General features: G+C 34.7%; 1 protein-coding gene across 5 annotated transcripts in view; it reads right to left on the bottom strand.

The window, feature by feature from the left end:
• The window catches only part of GPC5 (glypican 5), a 1,340,252-nt gene that overhangs the window by 1,277,533 nt on the left and 43,138 nt on the right, over positions 1-19,581 (bottom strand). For all 5 annotated transcript variants that reach the window (XR_012002022.1, XR_012002021.1, XR_012002023.1 and 2 more), the window contains exon 2: positions 19,355-19,516. Coding sequence is in view for 2 of the 5 variants with exons in the window: in XM_072760855.1 (XP_072616956.1) it covers positions 19,355-19,516 (162 nt within the window). In the remaining 3 variants the exon portion in view is untranslated. The remainder of the gene's footprint in view (positions 1-19,354; positions 19,517-19,581) is intronic.

The following is a 19,581-nucleotide window of genomic DNA, read 5'->3' as shown; positions in this document are numbered from 1 at the left end:
AATTGCAAAACTGCATGTTACTATTCTACTTTTTTCTTCAAACAGCTATTGATAAACCAAGTTAATACGTTCAGTTAATATCCTGTAAAGATAAGAAATTGATCTGGGTTCAAAGACATGAATAATTTTGGTATTTTATTCTTCCAAGATCTTCTAAATATACACATTGACCAAGGACTCTTGCCAAGAAGAAGACAGAATTATAAAGTACAAGATATGCAAACTATCTCCATAACAAATGACTTATTATATAAATTTTTCTGTTGAGCAATCTAATTCAGTTTTACTGAAAAATCACAATGGCATTGGTACGGTACTACTTAAGCAAGACTTTCACATGCCTGCTCTCTCCACAGCCTACCCTGGGCATCTCAAGATCCAGCTTCTCCAAATGCATTTCTTTTAAAATAAACAACATGATTTTTGGAATGCGAAAAAAAAACTGCAATATTCTTTCACGCAGAGTGAAGATCCGGTTAACAAGCAATAATTAATCATAACAGCTTGCTTCAAAGTACATTCTTGTTGAGAATTATGCAGAGTCTATAAAATTGATAGCCTAGAGTGCTCTAGGAGAGAAAAAAAAAGAACTATTTCTCCATGGTATCCTTGCTCAGCTAACACTGCTAAAAGATGAAGCACCTTCGCCTAAAAAGAGAGAAATAGCTGTCATAAACAGGTTCCTTACTACTCCTGGAGTATAAATAAAATTTTGAACTGCCTGTTTAAGCTCCTTTTCTTTGCTAGTAATATTCTGTTTTGAAGCTTTGTTGATGGATGCCAAACTCTAAATATCACCTGTGAAAAAGATAAAACTCAAGTTTACAGTGAGGTATATGACTGTGATGGCTAAGAAGATTTGGTCCGACAATTTCACAGCAGCCAGAAAAAAAAAATTCTTGCTTAATATCAAACATATGGAAATAAAAAGATATATACCAACCAAATTGCAATTAAATTTTATTAAAAAGTGAATGCTGTACTGTACCCCTACTGTGAAACATTCCACAACCAGTCCTGTTTATGTTTCTTCTTCTAATAAAGCTAATCCTTCCACTGTCTGATCCAGACTTATATTGCTGTGTTGACCACCCCCTACTGTGATTATGCTTCGTCTTCCTTGTTAGACTATGAGAGTCACGGAGGAAGGAAAGAAGTACTCAGTGCTCCCTGGACTCCCAACACCTTGCAGAATCTCAGGTCCAGAAAAATATTAAATATATGTTCATTCAGTTGAATTCAACACTGAAATTATATCCTTCATTCTCCCAACTCTTCATGATCAGCTCTGAAGAGATCAATCACCAAGTCACAAAGTGAAGCTGCACAAAACTTTTTCCACTGTTAAAAACAGCAGAACTCAGATCCTTCTTGTCATGAAGGAGTGATTTTTTTAACACAACTCCAAACATTTTAAAGATATTACCAGATTCTAGAAAAAAAATCACTTAATATTTGAATTATTTTAAATATTTTCTTTCATATATTAAAGGTGATGGAAGAATAAAATCCAGAGCTGTAAAGAACAACTCCAAGCAAATTCTATACTTGACAGGCAAAAATATCTGAAATAATTATAGGGAGGGAGATAGAGAAAGCTTAAGGAGTATGGATAACACATAAAATGGGCAACTTTCTCACCAGAGAATTTTTAAAGGGTAATTTTAATTATTACTTGATGTGTACATACTTTTGTAGTAATTTATGTGTACATATCTAATAATAAAATTTTACCTAGTATTTAGTGTATTGATTGCAGTTTACTAAGAAAATTTAAATGACAAATGATCAGTGTCCAAAAAATGATGGTAGTGATGGTGGTGGTAGAAGTAGTCAAACAGTATAAATACATAGTATTATTAATCCTACAAACATTTAGTAAATTCAGTATCAGTTATTGAACTTTCATCAATATTTTCAGATACCAGTTTGATTCAAAAGACAAAAATAATTATATATATATATATATATATATATATATATATATGACCTTGTTATAAAAAATACATGTGTGGACAATGACAAAGAATAGAAGTTTTAAAAATTGGGTCTCCAAAAGATTTTTCTCCCTACATAATTTACCACGTAACTGGAAATGCTCTTAGTAACATCAACCTAGATATAGTACATCATCAAAATCTGATACCTGATTGAGAACTTACTATGTATCAGTCACTCTCTTAAAACCTACGACCCAGCAATTGCACTGCTGGGGATTTACCCCAAAGATACAGATGCAATGAAATGCCAGGACACCTGCACCCCGATGTTTCTAGCAGCAATGTCCACAATAGCCAAACTGTGGAAGGAGCCTTGGTGTCCATCGAAAGATGAATGGATAAAGAAGATGTGGTTTATGTATACAATGGAATATTACTCAGCCATTAGAAACGACAAATACCCACCATTTGCTTCAACGTGGATGGAACCGGAGGGTATTATGCTGAGTGAAATAAGTCAATCGGAGAAGGACAAACATTATATGGTCTCAATCATTTGGGGAATATAAATAATAGTGAAAGGGAAGAAAGGGGAAAGGAGAAAAAATAAGTGGGAAATATCAGAAAGGGAGACAGAACATGGAAGACTCCTAACTCTGGGAAATGAACTAGGGGTGGTGGAAGGGGAGGAGGGCGGGAGTGGGGGTGACTGGGTGGTGGGCACTAAGGGGGGCACTTGACGGGATGAGCACTGGGTGTTATTCTGTATGTTGGCAAATTGAACACCAATAAAAATAAATTTATTATTAAAAAATAATTAAAAAATAAAACCCTGTAGATGTATTTTCTTAGTTATTTCTCATAAAAACTCTTTTAGGTATTTTACAGATGAGGAAACTAAGGCACAGAGACCTTAGGTAAATTGTTTAAAGTTACAAAACAAGAATTACAGCTAAACCCATGATATGACCCTAGAAATAATTAGACTTTTAGACTTCCCTTGAAGTCTAAAAGGCAAAATAGAAATCACCATTCCACCCATCTAAAGATGACCCTGACACTGAAAATCAGTGACAAAAAATCACATTACTTGAGCATCTACCATAGGTTAGACACTGTGCTGAGAAAAGTGATCTGCTGGCTTATAAACAGCAGAAATCTATTTCTCTCAGTTCTAGAGGCTGAGAAGTCTAAGATCAAGGCGTCCAGTAGGTTAGGCATTTTGTGAGGACTCACTTCGTGGTTCATAGGTGGCCATCTTCATGCAGCATCTTCACATGGTAGAGAGGTGAAGGAGCTCTCCAGGGGATCTTTCATAAGGACATGAATTCCATTTATCAGGGCTCCATCCTCAGGATCTAATCACTTCCCATAGACCCACTTTCTAATACCATGACACCGGGGATTAGATTTCAACATACAAATTTCCAGTTTGGGGGGGGAACAAACATCCAGTCTATGGCAACGTGGTTACAAATATAAGATATATCTTCTGTTCTTAAGAAAGTAATGATATTGACAAAACAGAGAATTCTGGGAGCTAGACCTGCTGGTGGAGAGAAGATGTTGTGAAATGAATAAGAACTAATTTTGAATAGATATAACAGAGATTATAGCAGACATTTAAAGCTTTGAATATTAGATAGCATTTTAAGCAGCAAAAAACTGCAAAGCACTGAAGAATTTTAAATTGGAAAATGATACATGAATATTATAATTTAAAATCTTAATCTGTTAGGTTTCTTGGGATCAGCAGAGGATAAAAATTAAAGTTGTTAGTCCAGTCAAGAGGTTGTTCCACTAATAAAAGTGTCAAGAGAAAAAGAAGAGAAGAGTAAATGAGAAGAAAGGCTCATCTTTAATTGACAGGTAGAAGATACACAGGAGATTTAAGTGTTTGATGGCACTGAAAATGAGCCTCAGATTCACAGGGAAAAAATGGTGATACAATGTACAAAGATGGAGAAGTTACAACAAAAACTTGTTTTTGAGAAAAGGATGAGAAATTTATGCTCCAACATAACATTTAATGTGTTAGGAGGATATCCAGGTAGAAATATGTATATATATATTTATATTTAGAGAAATATGTATATATATATTTAAATTTATATATATATATATATATATATATATATATATATATATATATATAACAGACAGCTGAGAGACAAGGGCTACATTAAGAATGAAATATTCAAAGAAACAAAAATAGGAAGAAAAAAGATAGGAGAGTCAGTAAGAAATGATCTGAGACTCAGGATGAGAGGTCAAAACAAGATTCCAGACACAAGGTAATGTCGGGACAGTTCTGAAGATAAAGATGAGAATATCAAGCTGCATATGGAATGAATAACTACTATTTATTTTTCCCTAGGAAGGCTCTTCATCAAACTATAGGCAGCATGAGAAAATGAAATGCCGTGCATTACCATCTAACATCATCTCTCTTAACTTCTAGACATGTCCTAAACAAGTTTAGCCCAGTAAGACTGCAACACAGTTAAATAAACCAGAGTGAACTAAATTAATGTTCCTCAGCTTTACACCAAAGGTCCATTAATCTGTTTAAAAGTAAGGATTAAATGTATTAAATGCATGAAAAGACTATATTTAAAGCTGAAATTATAATCAATACTCAGAGAAACATTATCTCCAAACGAAAAAACAGCAGGTGGTTCACAAGCATCAGGAAAAGAGGCAACTCAAAAAACAGTAAATATAAAGCCAGAATATCAAATGTAAAACCAGGTCCTGCCTCAAGGGAATGATTGCTATAGAATTTTCTTGTGCACAACACCCAAACATCGTCCAAATATAAAGTCTCACACTACACTCCATAACTAGCACCTTTCATCAAAAGGTAATCTATAAATATCGCTATACTCTAGTTCTTGTTTTGTTTTGTTTTGATGTAAGGTCATAGTTATCAGTGCCTCATGGGAGTGATCAAAATTGGATTTGCAGACTTCTACAGTATGTTGATGATCACTTACAATAAAATCAGAATGAGAAAGGGAAATTGTCTAAGAGGACCATTGAGCCAGGTAATAGATTCAGTCTAATATATCCACACAGCAGGAACCAAATTAAAATGTAGATGGAATTCTAATATAGTCCAACTGGAAAGACTTGCTCTAGTTTCTCACAGAAGCTTGTTTGTTGTTTGCAAACAGCTAATCTTGAAGACACAAAATTGGTTATATTAATTATTTTAGACACTTTCACATGTATAAACATGTAAGTTAAAGTAGCATCAAGATCATAGTGTTTGGGATAGCAAAGGGCAAAACACACATAAGTTAGAACTATTCTCTTACCTGATCAGGTCATAAAACAATATTTGCATAATTCAGAATAACACAGATGATTTCAGTGGATCATAAATCATGTACTTAAACCCAATATGCCACCTAATGGCATCTAATTTTTTCCTGAGAACAATATAGCATGTAATCTATTACCTTCTATCTTCCTTCTCCTGCCCAATTCTTTTTCCCCATTTCCTTTCCCAGCTGAGCTGCAATACTGCTCTCAGGCTCAGCCCCATCCATACAGAAAGGAAGATTTCTGTAGTAATGAGCACTTTTTTATAACTTATAAGGGACTGTTTGACAGAAATGGTGGGAACTCATAGGCAGGCCTTGCAGATAGCTGTCTGAAGGAAATTACTGAGCTGCTTCAGTAAAAAAGAAAAAAGAAAAGAAGGAATGAAATAAAAAAGAAGGCATGATCATGGGTCACTAAAAGACAATATATACAATGCCATGATCAACCTAGTCTACTTCCAGTCATTCTCATCACTGGAACTTAATCATAAAACAAGTGAAAAAATAAACATAATGGTACACTTCCAAATCAAGGGTATTTACTCATTTTTTTAGAAAAATAAATCTGTTTTTTAATATAAATTAAGATACAAAATCCTGAATGCAGTAAATTAGAAGAGGGTGAAGTTGTTATTTGAACTTTGAACAGTAAAGACCCATATGACAACCTCTGAAATCTGAGTGAAATTTTCAAGTAGAAAATTTGTCACTTGAAACAAATCCATAAAATTGATCATGATTCTAACATACCTTTCACTGTGTTGAAAGGTAGAGATTTTATTGGCTATATTTTCTAATTAAAATATAATAATAAAATTAGAAATAAATAATAAGAACCTGACCACACATTTCTTGGAAATTATTTTTTTAAGACTTTTATTCATTCATGAGAGACGTAGAGAGAGAGAGAGAGAGAGAGAGAGAGAAGCAGAGACACAGGCAGAGGGAGAAGCAGGCCCCACGCAGGGAGCCTGATGTGGGACTCGATCCCGGGACTCCAGGATCATGCCCCGGGCTGAAGGCAGGGCCCAAACCCCTGAGCCACCCAGGGATCCCCCATTTCTTGGAAATTTTAAAACATATTTGTGTTGGCTGCCTGTAACAAAGTGGATGACTGACGTGAAATTTATTGTCTCACAGTCTGAAGACCAAAAGCCTGAAATCAAGATGTCATCAGAAATGAATGCATTCTCTCTAGTAGCTTACCCACCAACTTGCAGTTGCAAATAATTTCAAAAACTTTACTAAAACTAAGAAATAAAAAAAATGATGACAATGTAAATCAGTCCTTAAGAATATTCTCTTGAAAGACTCAACATTGATCTTCTGTTCCATCTTGTTCCTTTTTTTTTCCATCTTGTTCCTAATCCCACTCCAGTCATTCAGTCTTTACCCAACCCTGCTATATTTTTCTCCTCCATATACTTAGAATCTCTTCCTCCTCTACTTTTTATCATCACTACCAAAACTGTCTTTTGTCTTTCCTCTCAGACTATTACAGAGCCTAACTAGTCACCCTATAGCCAGAAGAAATCACCTGAAATCTTATGTCAAAATATCTAACAAATACACACACACACACACACACACATCTTTTAAAAAAGCTTTTAAAACTTCTCACATATTTCAACTCTTGAGAACATCTGAAACAAAAACACACTGAAATTTGTCCCTACTGGAAAAGGGAGAGAGAGAGAGAGAGAGGGAGGGAGAGAAACTGAATACACTGAACAATGAGATCTCAAACAATGTTCATAATTTAAAATTTATTTGGTTAACTCAATTTGTGAGAAGAATCTCTTGATGATACTATTTTTTTTAAGATTTTATTTATTTATTTATGAGAGACACATAGAGAGGGGGGGGGGCAGAAACACAGGCAGAAGGAGAAGCAGGCTCCATGTGGGGAGCCCAAATGAGACTCAATTCTGGGTCTCCATCCCAGGTCTCCAGGATCACACCCTAGGCCAAAGGCAGCGCTAAACCGCTGGGCCACCAGGGCCGCCCTATTTTTATTTGAATAAATATATGTGCTCTACTGGAATGCACTGAAATTGAGAAGGTCTATGATTTGCAGCATTATATTTGGTGAATTAAGCAAAAGAATCACAGAAACAACTTATTCAATAGATTTTGTCTTATGGAAACAAAGTTAAAGGAAGGTTGTCTAAATGAAAGCAGAAAACCCAGGACCCATGAAAATTTAAGAGCTGAAATATTTAGGCATTTCAACACAAAAATATTAGAAAAATATTTTACTTACAGATGTCCAATAGCTCAGCACAATCCGTTAAAAGGATATCCTTCCTCCACTAAATGATGTTTGCACCTATCAAAAATCAGTTGTGCAGGGACGCCTGAGTGGCTCAGTGATTGAGCGCGCACCTTTGGGTCAGGGCATGATCCTGGAGTTCCGGGATCAAGTCCCACATTGGGCTCCCTGCATGGAGTCTGCTTCTCCCTCTGCCTATGTCTCTGCCTCTCTCATGAATAAATAAATAAAATCTTTAAAAAAAAATCAGTTGTGCAAAAGTGTGTGGGTCTCTTTTGGGGTTTTCTAACATATTCTATGCATCTATCTCTCTGCCAATACCATACTCTCAATTACTGTAGCTATGCAGTAAGCTTAATTATCAGGTAGATTGATTCCTCCCATTTCATTCTTCTTTATTCCAAATTGTTTTAGCTATTTTAGGTTCTGTACCTTTCTGTATAAATTTTAGAAAAAAACTGACTAAATCTACATAGAGCCTGTTAGTACTTGGATAGAAATTATGTTAAGACTACAGAATATTTTAGGTAAAACTGTCATCTTTACTATGTTGAATCTCTCAATTCATGAACATGGTATATCTCCCCATTTATTTAGGTTCTTCGATTTCTCTCACCAGCACTTTCAGCATGCAATCCTGTACATTTTGGGGTAGATTTAAACCTAGGTATTTCATTTTCTTTTTTCCTAGCTATTAGCTATTTTTCACATCCCCCACATCTCTTAATATTTATGCAGTTTGGTGGTAAACTGTACAATTATATAATTATACACAATCATTTTAATGTGCTTAATGTAAACTGTGATTTCACGTTTTACAGTAAAATAAAACTGTTTGGTACATGTATTTTTAAGATACATACATGGAATTGTGCTATCTATATACCTCATTCTTTTTCCTTACTTCACTATACCCTATGTTTTTAAGTTTTTAAGGTCTTTCCATGTCATCATGTATGTATCTACTTGATTATTCCTAATAATGCATAATGCATTTTCTATGCATTTTCCTTACCTTTCCCTCAATCACAGAGACCCAGGTTATCTCAATTCCTAGCTATTACAACATACACTTTCATTAGCATGCTTCTACATGTCCTTAAACAGTCTATAAAAATTTTTCCAATATATACAACCATTAGAAGGATCAGAAAGATGAGAGACAGAGAAAGAACATATATGTTAACTAACTATTGTCAAACTGCTTTCTAGAATAGCTGTACCAATGTAGACTAGCAATTGTTAAATATATTCTTAAATTGCATTGAAAATATACGATCTCATTAAAATAACAAATATACTAAATATATTAAGAGTTGCCAAATATACAGATAATTTAATTTAAACCTACTTTGAAGATTTGCAATAAAAGCAAATTAAGCAGCTGGCCTAGATCATCCTAAAGTATTGCCCTGGGACTACAGCTTTAAAGTAAGCATGTTAAACCCAGATTTTTAAAATTAGAACAAAAACACAGCATGTATTGTTCCTTCTTGAACCAGTAGACCCCTCTGTGCCACTCCACTGCCCCTTTTCCCAAACCATACTTTCCAAAGGCTATACATGTCCATCGTTCTCCAGACTGTCTTTCCTCATGCAGAGAGGAAACCCTCTAAGAAGTCTTATAGACAAAAAAAATTATAATATTTCACATTTTAAGCAGAGGAAATGCAACTATCAATTACAAAACATATGGAACAGTGATTAGCAACATTTAAATCAAAATAAAAATTACCTTAATAAATAGAAGCCTTTAAAGTATTTCAATTAAATCTTAAATTAAGTTTTTATCATATTCTACCTACCATAAAACCTTTCACATCACTCTGAAGGCTATGCACTTATTTATTTTCCCATGCTGTCATGAAAGGACCAATTTGAAGTTAGTGGTTCTATGCAATAACTCACAAATGCATAATCTAAAGGTGTGGCTGTGTTAACATATGCCAATCCACCTGGCTGGGTCAGTCCACAGAGCATGATACTCTTGATCTTAGGGTTGTAAATTCAAGCCTCACACTGGGTGTAGAGATTACTTAAAAAAATAAAATCTAAAAAAAAAAAAAATGCCAACATAAATTACAAACATCCCTGATGGTGTTTGGTGATGAATCAGTGATACAAAAAACTGAAAGCCTTTTGTATGTAAAGATAGTTCCATTTGGAGGACACTAAGAATATTAAGGCATTCATTAAGCCACTGAATAATTTGCCATGGATTCCCTTTGCATCACTCTTTTGGTCAAACCTTAGATTTCTGTGCTCATACTAGTTCCTACTACAGTGAGAGTCAAAACATTACAATTTAATACCATTCAATGAAATTTGAAAATTCATTTGACTACCAGCTAAGCAGCAGAAAAGTCTGCTTTAAAATGTGCTATTGCTATTCACGAAATACTTGTTCTCATTGCTTGTCTTTACCAATATAGAGAACATGTTTGGCCATAACCGCAAGCACTTGCAACATGACCCCTGGCAACCCCCTTCAGGTTGTAGGAATCCAAAGAGTGATCTAGGAGTTTGGATCAGAAGGCACTTCTGCTGCCTGGCCAGAACAGCACTTCTGATAATGTGACAACTAACTTTATGCAATCCCCCATAACACTCATCCAGAAACACCATTAGATAATTTTTGCCCTGAAATTTTTTGCTGGTTATCAAATATTGGGGAAGATATACACTATGAATGAGGGAAGAAGGGAGAGCTAACATATACTGAGTGCTCACTATGTACCAGCCTCCATGCTTGTTACTTTATAGGGATTGCCTCAATCAAGCCTCACTAACTGCAGCCTAGAAGAAGGCACTATTATTATCCCAACCTACAGCAAAGAAATCGAGGCCCCCACCAGCATATCTTAAGACAGGATTCAAACCTAGACTCTCCAAATTTAAAACCCTTATTCTTAAACTCAAGCATATTGCCTGTCCAAGCACAACAAATACTTTCCCACAAGCAATGTTTGTTTTACTACGTAGTATCTTCAACTGATTCCTACTTACAGAAAAAAAAAAATGAACATGTTTCCTAAATTAACATTCAAGTCAACTTTATACCCACAGGAGATGGAGTCAAACAAGCAGCACAAGAGAACAATATCCTTTAAGGTGCAAAAGTTCAATTATCTTTGTTTATACAAAAGTTGGCCCACAGGCAGAATTACCCTAGAATAAAAGGAACATAGCATAGCAATCCAACAATTACCCTTTATTTACTATTATGACTCTCTGGATCTTGAGATGCCATTTCAAGCCCTTTGCCTTCTGCATAAAAGCTATAGCATATATATTCCATTTATTGCTAGATATATTTTATGTTAAAAGTATGGAGATATGCATGGATAATTTCCCATCATGAACAGCTACATTGAGACATGGCTATAAAATTTAAGTCTTCTATCTGTCCAAGGAAAGAAAGATATCTTATTTTCTATTACATTTTACCACTTTACCAATTAAATATTATGGATGATGGTTTAATATTTTCATCTTAATCTTCTCTTCCCCAAGGCTATAGAAAAAAGCTATTAAAAACGCTTTCATATTTCTAATAAACTATGTTTCATAATTTGCAATTATTATATCATTTAAATTTTTTTAATTTGGCAATAATGCCAGTTATATAAGCTGCAAGTATTTCTAATTAACTAAGAGATGGTAATAATAAGAAGGTATTATTGAAGTGATTGAAAACTATTGATACTGTTTGGTAAACAGAACTTAGTTCATTTTTGATTCATACAGAAATGGTAAATGGCAATGATGCTATTCAAGTTATGAGAATTACCACTAAGACTTCTAAATTGAGTCTCAGGAGCCTTATATTCATCACAGAACCCTATTTTGCTAAATGCGTTATTGACTAATAAAGAATTTTAGTTTCAATTTTATGTAACCAAGTTATATCTTTCATAATTAAAATAAGCTTAAAATTTCTCATATATGAACTCATGATTTTGACCATAATTACACTTGTGCAGCTTTATTCAACATAGTCTTATTACATGCTTTCTCCCATCAAAGCTCAAAGTTTGCTTACAAATTTCAAGCAACGTGGGACGTCTGGCTGTCTCAGTGATTGAGTGCCTGCCTTTGGCTCAGAACATGATCCTGAAGTTCCGGGATTGAGTCTCGCATCAGGCTCCTGCATGGAGTCTGCTTCTCCTCCCTCTGCCTGTGTCTCTGCCTCTCTCTCTCTATGTCTCTCATGAATTAATAAATAAAATATTTAAAAATCAAAAACAAAACAAAAAAAACCCAACAAATTTCAGGCAACTCAATTTTATTTGTGTGTCATTTCTTTATAATGCCCTTTACTTTTAAATTATTTTTTTACTTTTAAATTATTAATAATACGTTCCACTGTGTAGAATCATCAGTTCTATCAAAATCAATGTTGTTTTCATATTTACAGATAGAGTATGATAGACACATCATCTCTACCACTTCACAGAGCCAGATCATAGGGAGCAGCTAGAAATCCCCTGGCTCTTCCAGACCATTACTATTTAAACCCTGTGTCACAGATCAGCCTGCTCCAATTATGTTTGTGGCATAAATAGTGGTGATGGCTTCACAGATACATAATTATCTCTAAACTTACCAAGTTGTGTACATTAAATATGTACAACTTTTTGTATCCATCATACCTCCATAAAATGGTTTTAAAAATGAAAAAAAAAAGATTAGCCTCCATCAGATAATCAATGAATACCCCTGCCAGGCCCTTCAAAGTCCCTCTTTCATTGAGAACTTTTGAAACAGGTGACAGTTTCTCTTACTCCAACTCTCCCAGCCAACTATGAGATTCCAAAGTGCCCATGGAAAGTATCCTACTGCCTCAGTATCTTGAACTTCCCTCCATGGCACACCAAGCACTTACCCCACAGACATACCTTAGGCACAGTTTACAACCAACCCCCTCTTGGCCTCACTTCCTTTCCCACCAAGCGCGGGGTCCCATGATGATCATAATATATCCAGAATCTGACTGTTTTTTACCACTGCCACCACTAGGTCTATGTCACCACAATGGCCCTTATGGATGATTTAATAACCTCTTAACTGGCTTCCTAGGTCTACCCTTGCCCCTCTATAACAGTCTTTCAACCACTCTCCACCCCTCACCATGCTCCAGCCTTACTGGCCTTGTTGCTATTCCTCTGACATTTGAGGCAGTGTCCTACCTTGGAGTTACTCCCTCTTGCAGGGAAGCTTTTCTCCCAGACATCCACGTATCCCACTCATTCACTTTCATCAAACCTTTGTTCTAATGTCAACTTTTCCCTAACAGTCCAGTTTAAAACAGCAGTCTTCCAGTGCTGTTGCTCCCCCTCCCTCTGTTCCACACTACGTTTTCCCAAAGCATTTCATTCATCCTAACATATTGTATTTGTTTATCTTCTACTTTCTCTGGCTGAAATGCACCCTGTGAGGATAGGGATTTTTGTTCCATTCACTGAAGTACAGCAACCACTTAAAACAACACTGGTATGTAGTGGTTGCCCCATGAATGTCTCCTGGATGGATGAACAGATCTCCTATGACCTGCGTTCAACCATGGTTCCCCACCACTCATGCCTTTTCCTTTGGCAAAAACTAGATAGGGCTAAAAATGAAAGCAGCAGTACAATCATGCAATCATGCAAGCTGGCTTCACTATTCATTAGACATTTCCCCTGTCAGTCCCTCTAACTGGACTTCAGCTCATTTCCTCTCCCATTCCCCACAGCAGCTCTCAGAGCTGCTCCACCATATGCACTTCCCACTCCAGCTCATGCCATCCCTATGGTGGCACTTCACCACTGAGGGTGACCATCCCCTCCAAATTGGGGCTTTAACAATAAGGCAGAGGAAGAACAATTATATCTCAATAAAGCTGAAAAAAAAAGACTTTTTAGGGGCACCTGAGTGGCTAAGTGGGCCAAGTGTCTGCCTTTGGCTCAGGTCATGATCCCAGGGTCCTGGGATTGAGTCCTGGGTCTCCCTGCCCAGAGAGGGGTCTGCTCCTCCCTCTCTCTCTGCCCTTTCTCCTCACTCATGCTCTTCTGCATGCTTTCTCAAAATAAGTAAAATATTTTTTAAAAAGATTTTTTAAATAAAAAAGGACATTTAAAAAAAATGTCCTCAGTTTAAATTCACCCTCAGAGCCATGTGATGATTATTTATTATTTCCATGCTCATATAATGAATATAAGGAATTAACAGATACATTATGCCACTGCTTGAAGAGGAGAGGAGAGTGTCACACGCAGACATGGGAGGTGGAAAGACCAGAGAGAAGGATATGAGGATGGTAGTTTCGTAGATTACCGTGGAAATAGCTGATATTATCAGAACAAAACAGAATCAAAACAACTAAAAGTTTACTTCTTAAAGTTTAAGAGCTAAATTTTGCAAAGTAAACCTGATCTTAGGTCTATTCTTAATATTATTTCCACTATCGATAATGCTGCATGCCAAGCAAGCTTTATTTCTAGCTGAAAAGTAATTTAAGTTCTTGCAACTTTTATCTAGAATATAGGAAAATTACCCATTTTCAGAATTAACAGAGCCTGCTGACACAGATTCAAAAGAAACAATTTTTTAACATTTCAGAGATAAAGGACATTTGGATAAAGACCAACTGCATTGATGGCTGCTGTATAAGATAACACGCTAAACCACGCGCTGCCTATAACTGAAGGGGAAAAATTGTGCAATCACGTTCTGAATGCCATTGATAGAGACACTATAATGTGCCCCTTGCTAGCTCATAAAAGCAATAACCAGATGTTGCCATATTAGAAGTCTGAAGGAATCAATAAAAATAAAACAGATTGAAGGTCTGGACACTTACAACCCAAGTACCTGACAGCGCTGGCACCTAGTAGGTGCTCCACAGCTATAGTAAACCACTGAGAGAGGAATACATGAAAGAAAGGTGAGAGGAAGGGAGAGAGTCTGTCATTTTACTTCAGAACCATCCTCCTGTGGAGTACTGTTCATTCATTCATTCATTCACTCATTCATTCATTTATGTGGTTCAATTAATTATATTTACTAGGTGCTAGAGATAGAGAAAAACAAGCCTCCTCAACCCTGCCAGCCTTAGGCTACTCATTCTCTTACACTTGAACTGTTGATCAGGTAATTCCCAGTGTTAAAAAAAAAAAAAAGTATTATTCCTTTATCCTCCCACTTAATACCCTTCCAAGGAATAATTTTAAAATTTATCTAGCTTTGTAAGGTATAGCTGAAGTGAATGAAATAAAATTAATATACTTCATGCTTAATAACATTTATATAAATCTCTTTACTCTCCAATATGTTAATAAATTCAAATATTCACTATATCTTTCTGCCTTTGACTACAGATATAGATGCCTTTGACTTTACATTAGTTTTCCAGTAGTTATACACTAGCCACACACTTTACAATAGCTAACATCTGTTAGTGTAAGGAGGAAAATCCATTAATTACATTCTCATTCTTAATTTACCTACTTTTTAATTTGGAATTATTCCTATATTTCATTAAAAATAGGATGTATTTTTTTATTAAATCCCTAAATCTTACATTTCAACCCACAAGGACAAGCTTGCCAATCTTTCAAGTACTTACAACCAAGATATGAAAATTTAATCAGCCAAGAGAATTAAATCATAAATAAAATGCTAAATCTTCCTGTTCTATCATTTATCAGTCTTCTGTAATAATGTACACTTTTTAAATGCCTCACATAAAACTGGAAATCTCCAGAATAAAGACTTAGTATCTATTGTATATTTTAGAAATACATGAGCTACTGGAAGATATGAGAAATAGGGAAAGGTATATCTCAAAGGAAAGATGTAGCTTTCTAACCTTACCTCCCAAACCTTTCAACAAAACACAAGTTTCCAGTATCGTTTTTCCAAATATTCCTTCCTTTTATTTTTTATTTTTTTTTCTTTCCTATTAATTTCTGAAAGTGATGCTGAAAATTTTGTTTAGTTTTAAATTTAAAGAACTAAATTGCATCATCTTATTTGAATGGAGTTAATCTCCATTCAAATTTGTCAGTTTTAATAACTGACAAATTTGAAAGCTGCATAAGAGTTGCTTTTTTACGGTAGATGACATATTCTCTGTCAACTTCCTCTATTTCTTCATGAGTCACACCATACTTTAGTGTATAAATAAATAAAACATTATGAAGAATATTTCCAAAATATTTTTAAAGCCAACAACCCCACACTCACAGTAGAAGAGCTGAAGGGAAGTAAAGTCTTTTGCATTATCTCAAGCTGTTCTGCTTTATTCATGAGCATTATTAAGCCCCTGAAAATAAAGAACAATTATTGTCTGCACTGTGACAAAGCTAACATTCCTCTTTGCAAACAGCACCATGTATTTACGAACAGCAACAGACACAGAGATATCAGCTTGTTCCTTTTATCTTATAAAAGACTTCATCTTGTCTGAATGACTACACTTAGGATATAGAAGCCCCAGGTCATAATTATGGACCCTTCCAAAATAGATATTTGTTTTGTTGTTTGTTTATTTTAAGCAAATCAGACTGAAACAAACACAAATAAATTCCATAAAAGAAAAATAGAAGAGCTGTCCCAGTAAGCTGATTCCAACTCTACCTTCCAGGGCTGAATTCTAAAGCTGAATGGGGATTGTAAATAGGATAACCTTATGTCTTCTAGCACCAGTTGTCTGTTTCCTGCCCCCACTTTAAAAATTCCTTCATCTCACAATAATGTGGGTGCTCCCTAAATCCACAGACCCAAGTGATCATTCCCATCAGCCACACCCAAAGTGCTGCTTCAAAAACATGCTTCCAGGAAATTCTACAAAAGCCATGAGAGAAGGAACCAAAGTACATCTAGACTACTACTCAGTCTAAAGTCTTTTATAACCCAGAATACCAGTTAAAAAACAGGTTAATACTGTTGGAGTAGAAGACATAAATTAAATATTTAAAAATCAAATTTGCTACATATCAAAATGTAGCAAATCTGCTAACATCATTTGAAAAGCGAATTGATTTCCCCATTAAATTTCTCTCCAGCAGACAGTTTCCCAATAAAACGTGTTGGATTCTTTCTTCTTAGAAAAAGAAAGACTTTGAATTGTTTTTCAGATATTCTGATGGCACAGAAAGTAGATGGTAGGCATTTTACTTATTGACAAAGTTGCCTGTTCAATTATGGTACAGTAAATGTGATTTCTCAAATTGCTTTTAACATATGTATTTAGACAAAATTTGTATATGTATTTAAGCTTGTTTTTCTGGACATAGCCTAAAACTACTCTATTTATTAAATTAAAAGCAGGTATTCTTATAAAAGAATGTATTCCAATAAAGTTAGCCTTTAGGCAAATTTCTTCTAACTTTGTCTTGCTTTCTTGATTCTTAAATAAAATGACATTTCATAAAAGGAGAAAACAAGGGACACCTGGGTGGCTCAGCAGTTGAATGTCTGCCTTCAGCTCAGGGTGTGATCCCGGAGTCCCAGGATCAGATCCCACATCAGGCTCCCCACAGGAAGCCTTTTTCTCCCTCTGCCTAAGTCTCTGTCTCTCTGTGTTTCTCGTGAATAAATAAATAAAATCTTTAAAAAGAAAAGGGAGAAAATTTATAACAAGTCATATTTAAGAAAGTTCCTATAATTTCATTTTCTATGATTAATATTTAAGTAAACAGCAAAACTCAACCCTTTGAATACAGTACAATGTATTAAAGAGAACGATTTTTAATGTACATAAAATTATCTGACACTCTGGTAGAGACAAAACCATGTATTTCTACTAGTTAGTTGTCACCAAACTTTTAGTGATATCACCAAAATATTTCAGCTGCCTGAACCCATCTTAAAAGTCTAAATAATCCAGGTTTTGTATTTTTCCCAATCCTTTGAACTTAATGTAGTCTCTCTCTCAAACTATCTCTACATCTATCTATCTATCTATCTATCTATCTATCTATCTATCTATGTTTTTTTTAAAGTAGGCTCCACACCCAATGTGGAAGTTGAAATCACAACCCTGAGATCCAGAGTTGTATGCCCTACCAACTGAGCAAACTAGGCACTCCATAACATACTCTATCTCTCTATCTTGATCAATTTATCCAACAATGTGTGAAAGGTTACAGTATCTTTGAAGACAGAAGAAAATGTCCGACTAACATTCATTGAGTGCCAATATATTAGCAACTGATGGCACTTTCTTTTCACTTCTATAGTTAATTTTCATCCATAAAAAGTCGGCCTCTTTGGTCATGATCTTCTTCAGCCATATATTCTTACTTGAAGGGATTTTGTTTTGACATTACAAGTTAGGATATCGTAATGAAGCTTTCCTGTTCAAAATCTTTAATGACTCTCAAACTTAAGTTAACACTTTAAGGTTCTTTCCAAGTGAGTCCAGTTCACCTTTTCAGGCATATGATTCTCCATCACATTCCTTATGCCTGTTCTGGTCAAACTTGTTTATTGTCCCTTTATCTCTACAATGCATTATCCATATTGTGCATGTTGTGCATTTTTATGAGAAAAAAATCATCATATCACTCCGTCTGTTTGGTTAAAGTCTTCTAGTTCTGGTTCAACCAGTTCAAATGACAAATTTTTGTCTAAAAGGCATATCAAAAATAAATAAATAAATAAATAAATAAGTAAGTAAGTAAATAAATAAATAAAAAATAAAAGGCATATCAATATGTTTTCTTCCAACAATTTCACATGAATACATCCCATAACAGAAAGGTTGTTTCTAACACATCTTAAAAAAAATCACTAAAGTAATAACATCTTAAAATCTGATAAGTCAGTTTCCTCCTTAAAAAAAATCACCAATTCATCATGGACCTACATTTTATCTCAACTTAAATTTTATCCTGATTTATTGTGTTTATTTTATTTAATGAGCATAGTTTTAAAAATTAATCAGCTTTGTGATTTAGTTATGCATGTAAACAAAGCACAAGTTATTTAAATAGATTGATATTAATATACTTGAGAAAAAGGAAAACTACCTGAAGTTATATTTTGCTTTGAACAAAAGCAATAAATTTGTTTGAAAAGTAGTATAATCTAGATATTTTTATTCTAATCATATGCAGAAAAACTAATCCTTTATAAAAAGAAAAATAAATTAAGCTATTTTACTGTAGTAATAAGGAATTTTATAGAGATGATGACTAAAATAAGAAAAAGATCATCTATTTTCAAATGTGCCTTGTAATTTTATAACCCATTAATTTTATTTCTGAACATACTATTTGAATTGAGGTTGAGTTCTGGTCTTAGCTGATCCTTAAATATCCAATTAATATTTCCTATTTTATTGTTTATCAGACTTGTCTGCACTTTGATATATCACACTGGTGTTCTTATGAAAACCACATGAGGTAGTAGGGGGAAAAATCAGACAAATATTTCTTCAAATAGTATTTTTAAAAACAAATCTATAATTACCCAGTTAAAAGCCATGAGATTTTTATGTTACAGAATACTTTACTAAAATCTAAAAATTATGTCCATCCATGTTGTAGTAAAACCATAAGTCAGAATACTGGGGGATCTTGGAGGACTCTAGAGGGGTATATATTTCCATTTCACTAACAGAAGGGTTGGCCAATCCAATTCAACATGTATGCTCAGGATGACTTCGGAAACAAGTTCTGAGGGTTCAAAGAAGCTAAAACTTCATTTTATACCAGAATAATGGTATGCAAAGACAAATTAAGCCAGACAAGTGACGCATTATAATAATAATAGGAAAACTGCATAACAAGGCTTCTCCTTACTTTCAGAAATCAAAATACATTTACCTTGAAAAGCTGCAGCATTTCGCGATATCAAAAACTTTAATGTTGAACTGGATGTTTGAAGCACTTGCTGCATATCTTGACGAGCTGCAATCTGGTATCTCTCCTCCATCCTCCTGCTGCAACATGTAGGTTTTTTGGATACACAAACCTGAAGATCAGATCCTGGAACAGATATGGTATTTTTCGAAATGATTATCTGTTCATGTAATGAATATCACATGTTACAT

This window comes from Vulpes vulpes, chromosome 6, assembly GCF_048418805.1.
Source record: "Vulpes vulpes isolate BD-2025 chromosome 6, VulVul3, whole genome shotgun sequence".
Classification (NCBI taxonomy): Eukaryota; Metazoa; Chordata; class Mammalia; order Carnivora; family Canidae; genus Vulpes; species Vulpes vulpes.
The sequence above is the reverse complement of the archived record's forward strand: the minus strand, read 5'-3'. Positions and strand labels throughout refer to the sequence as shown.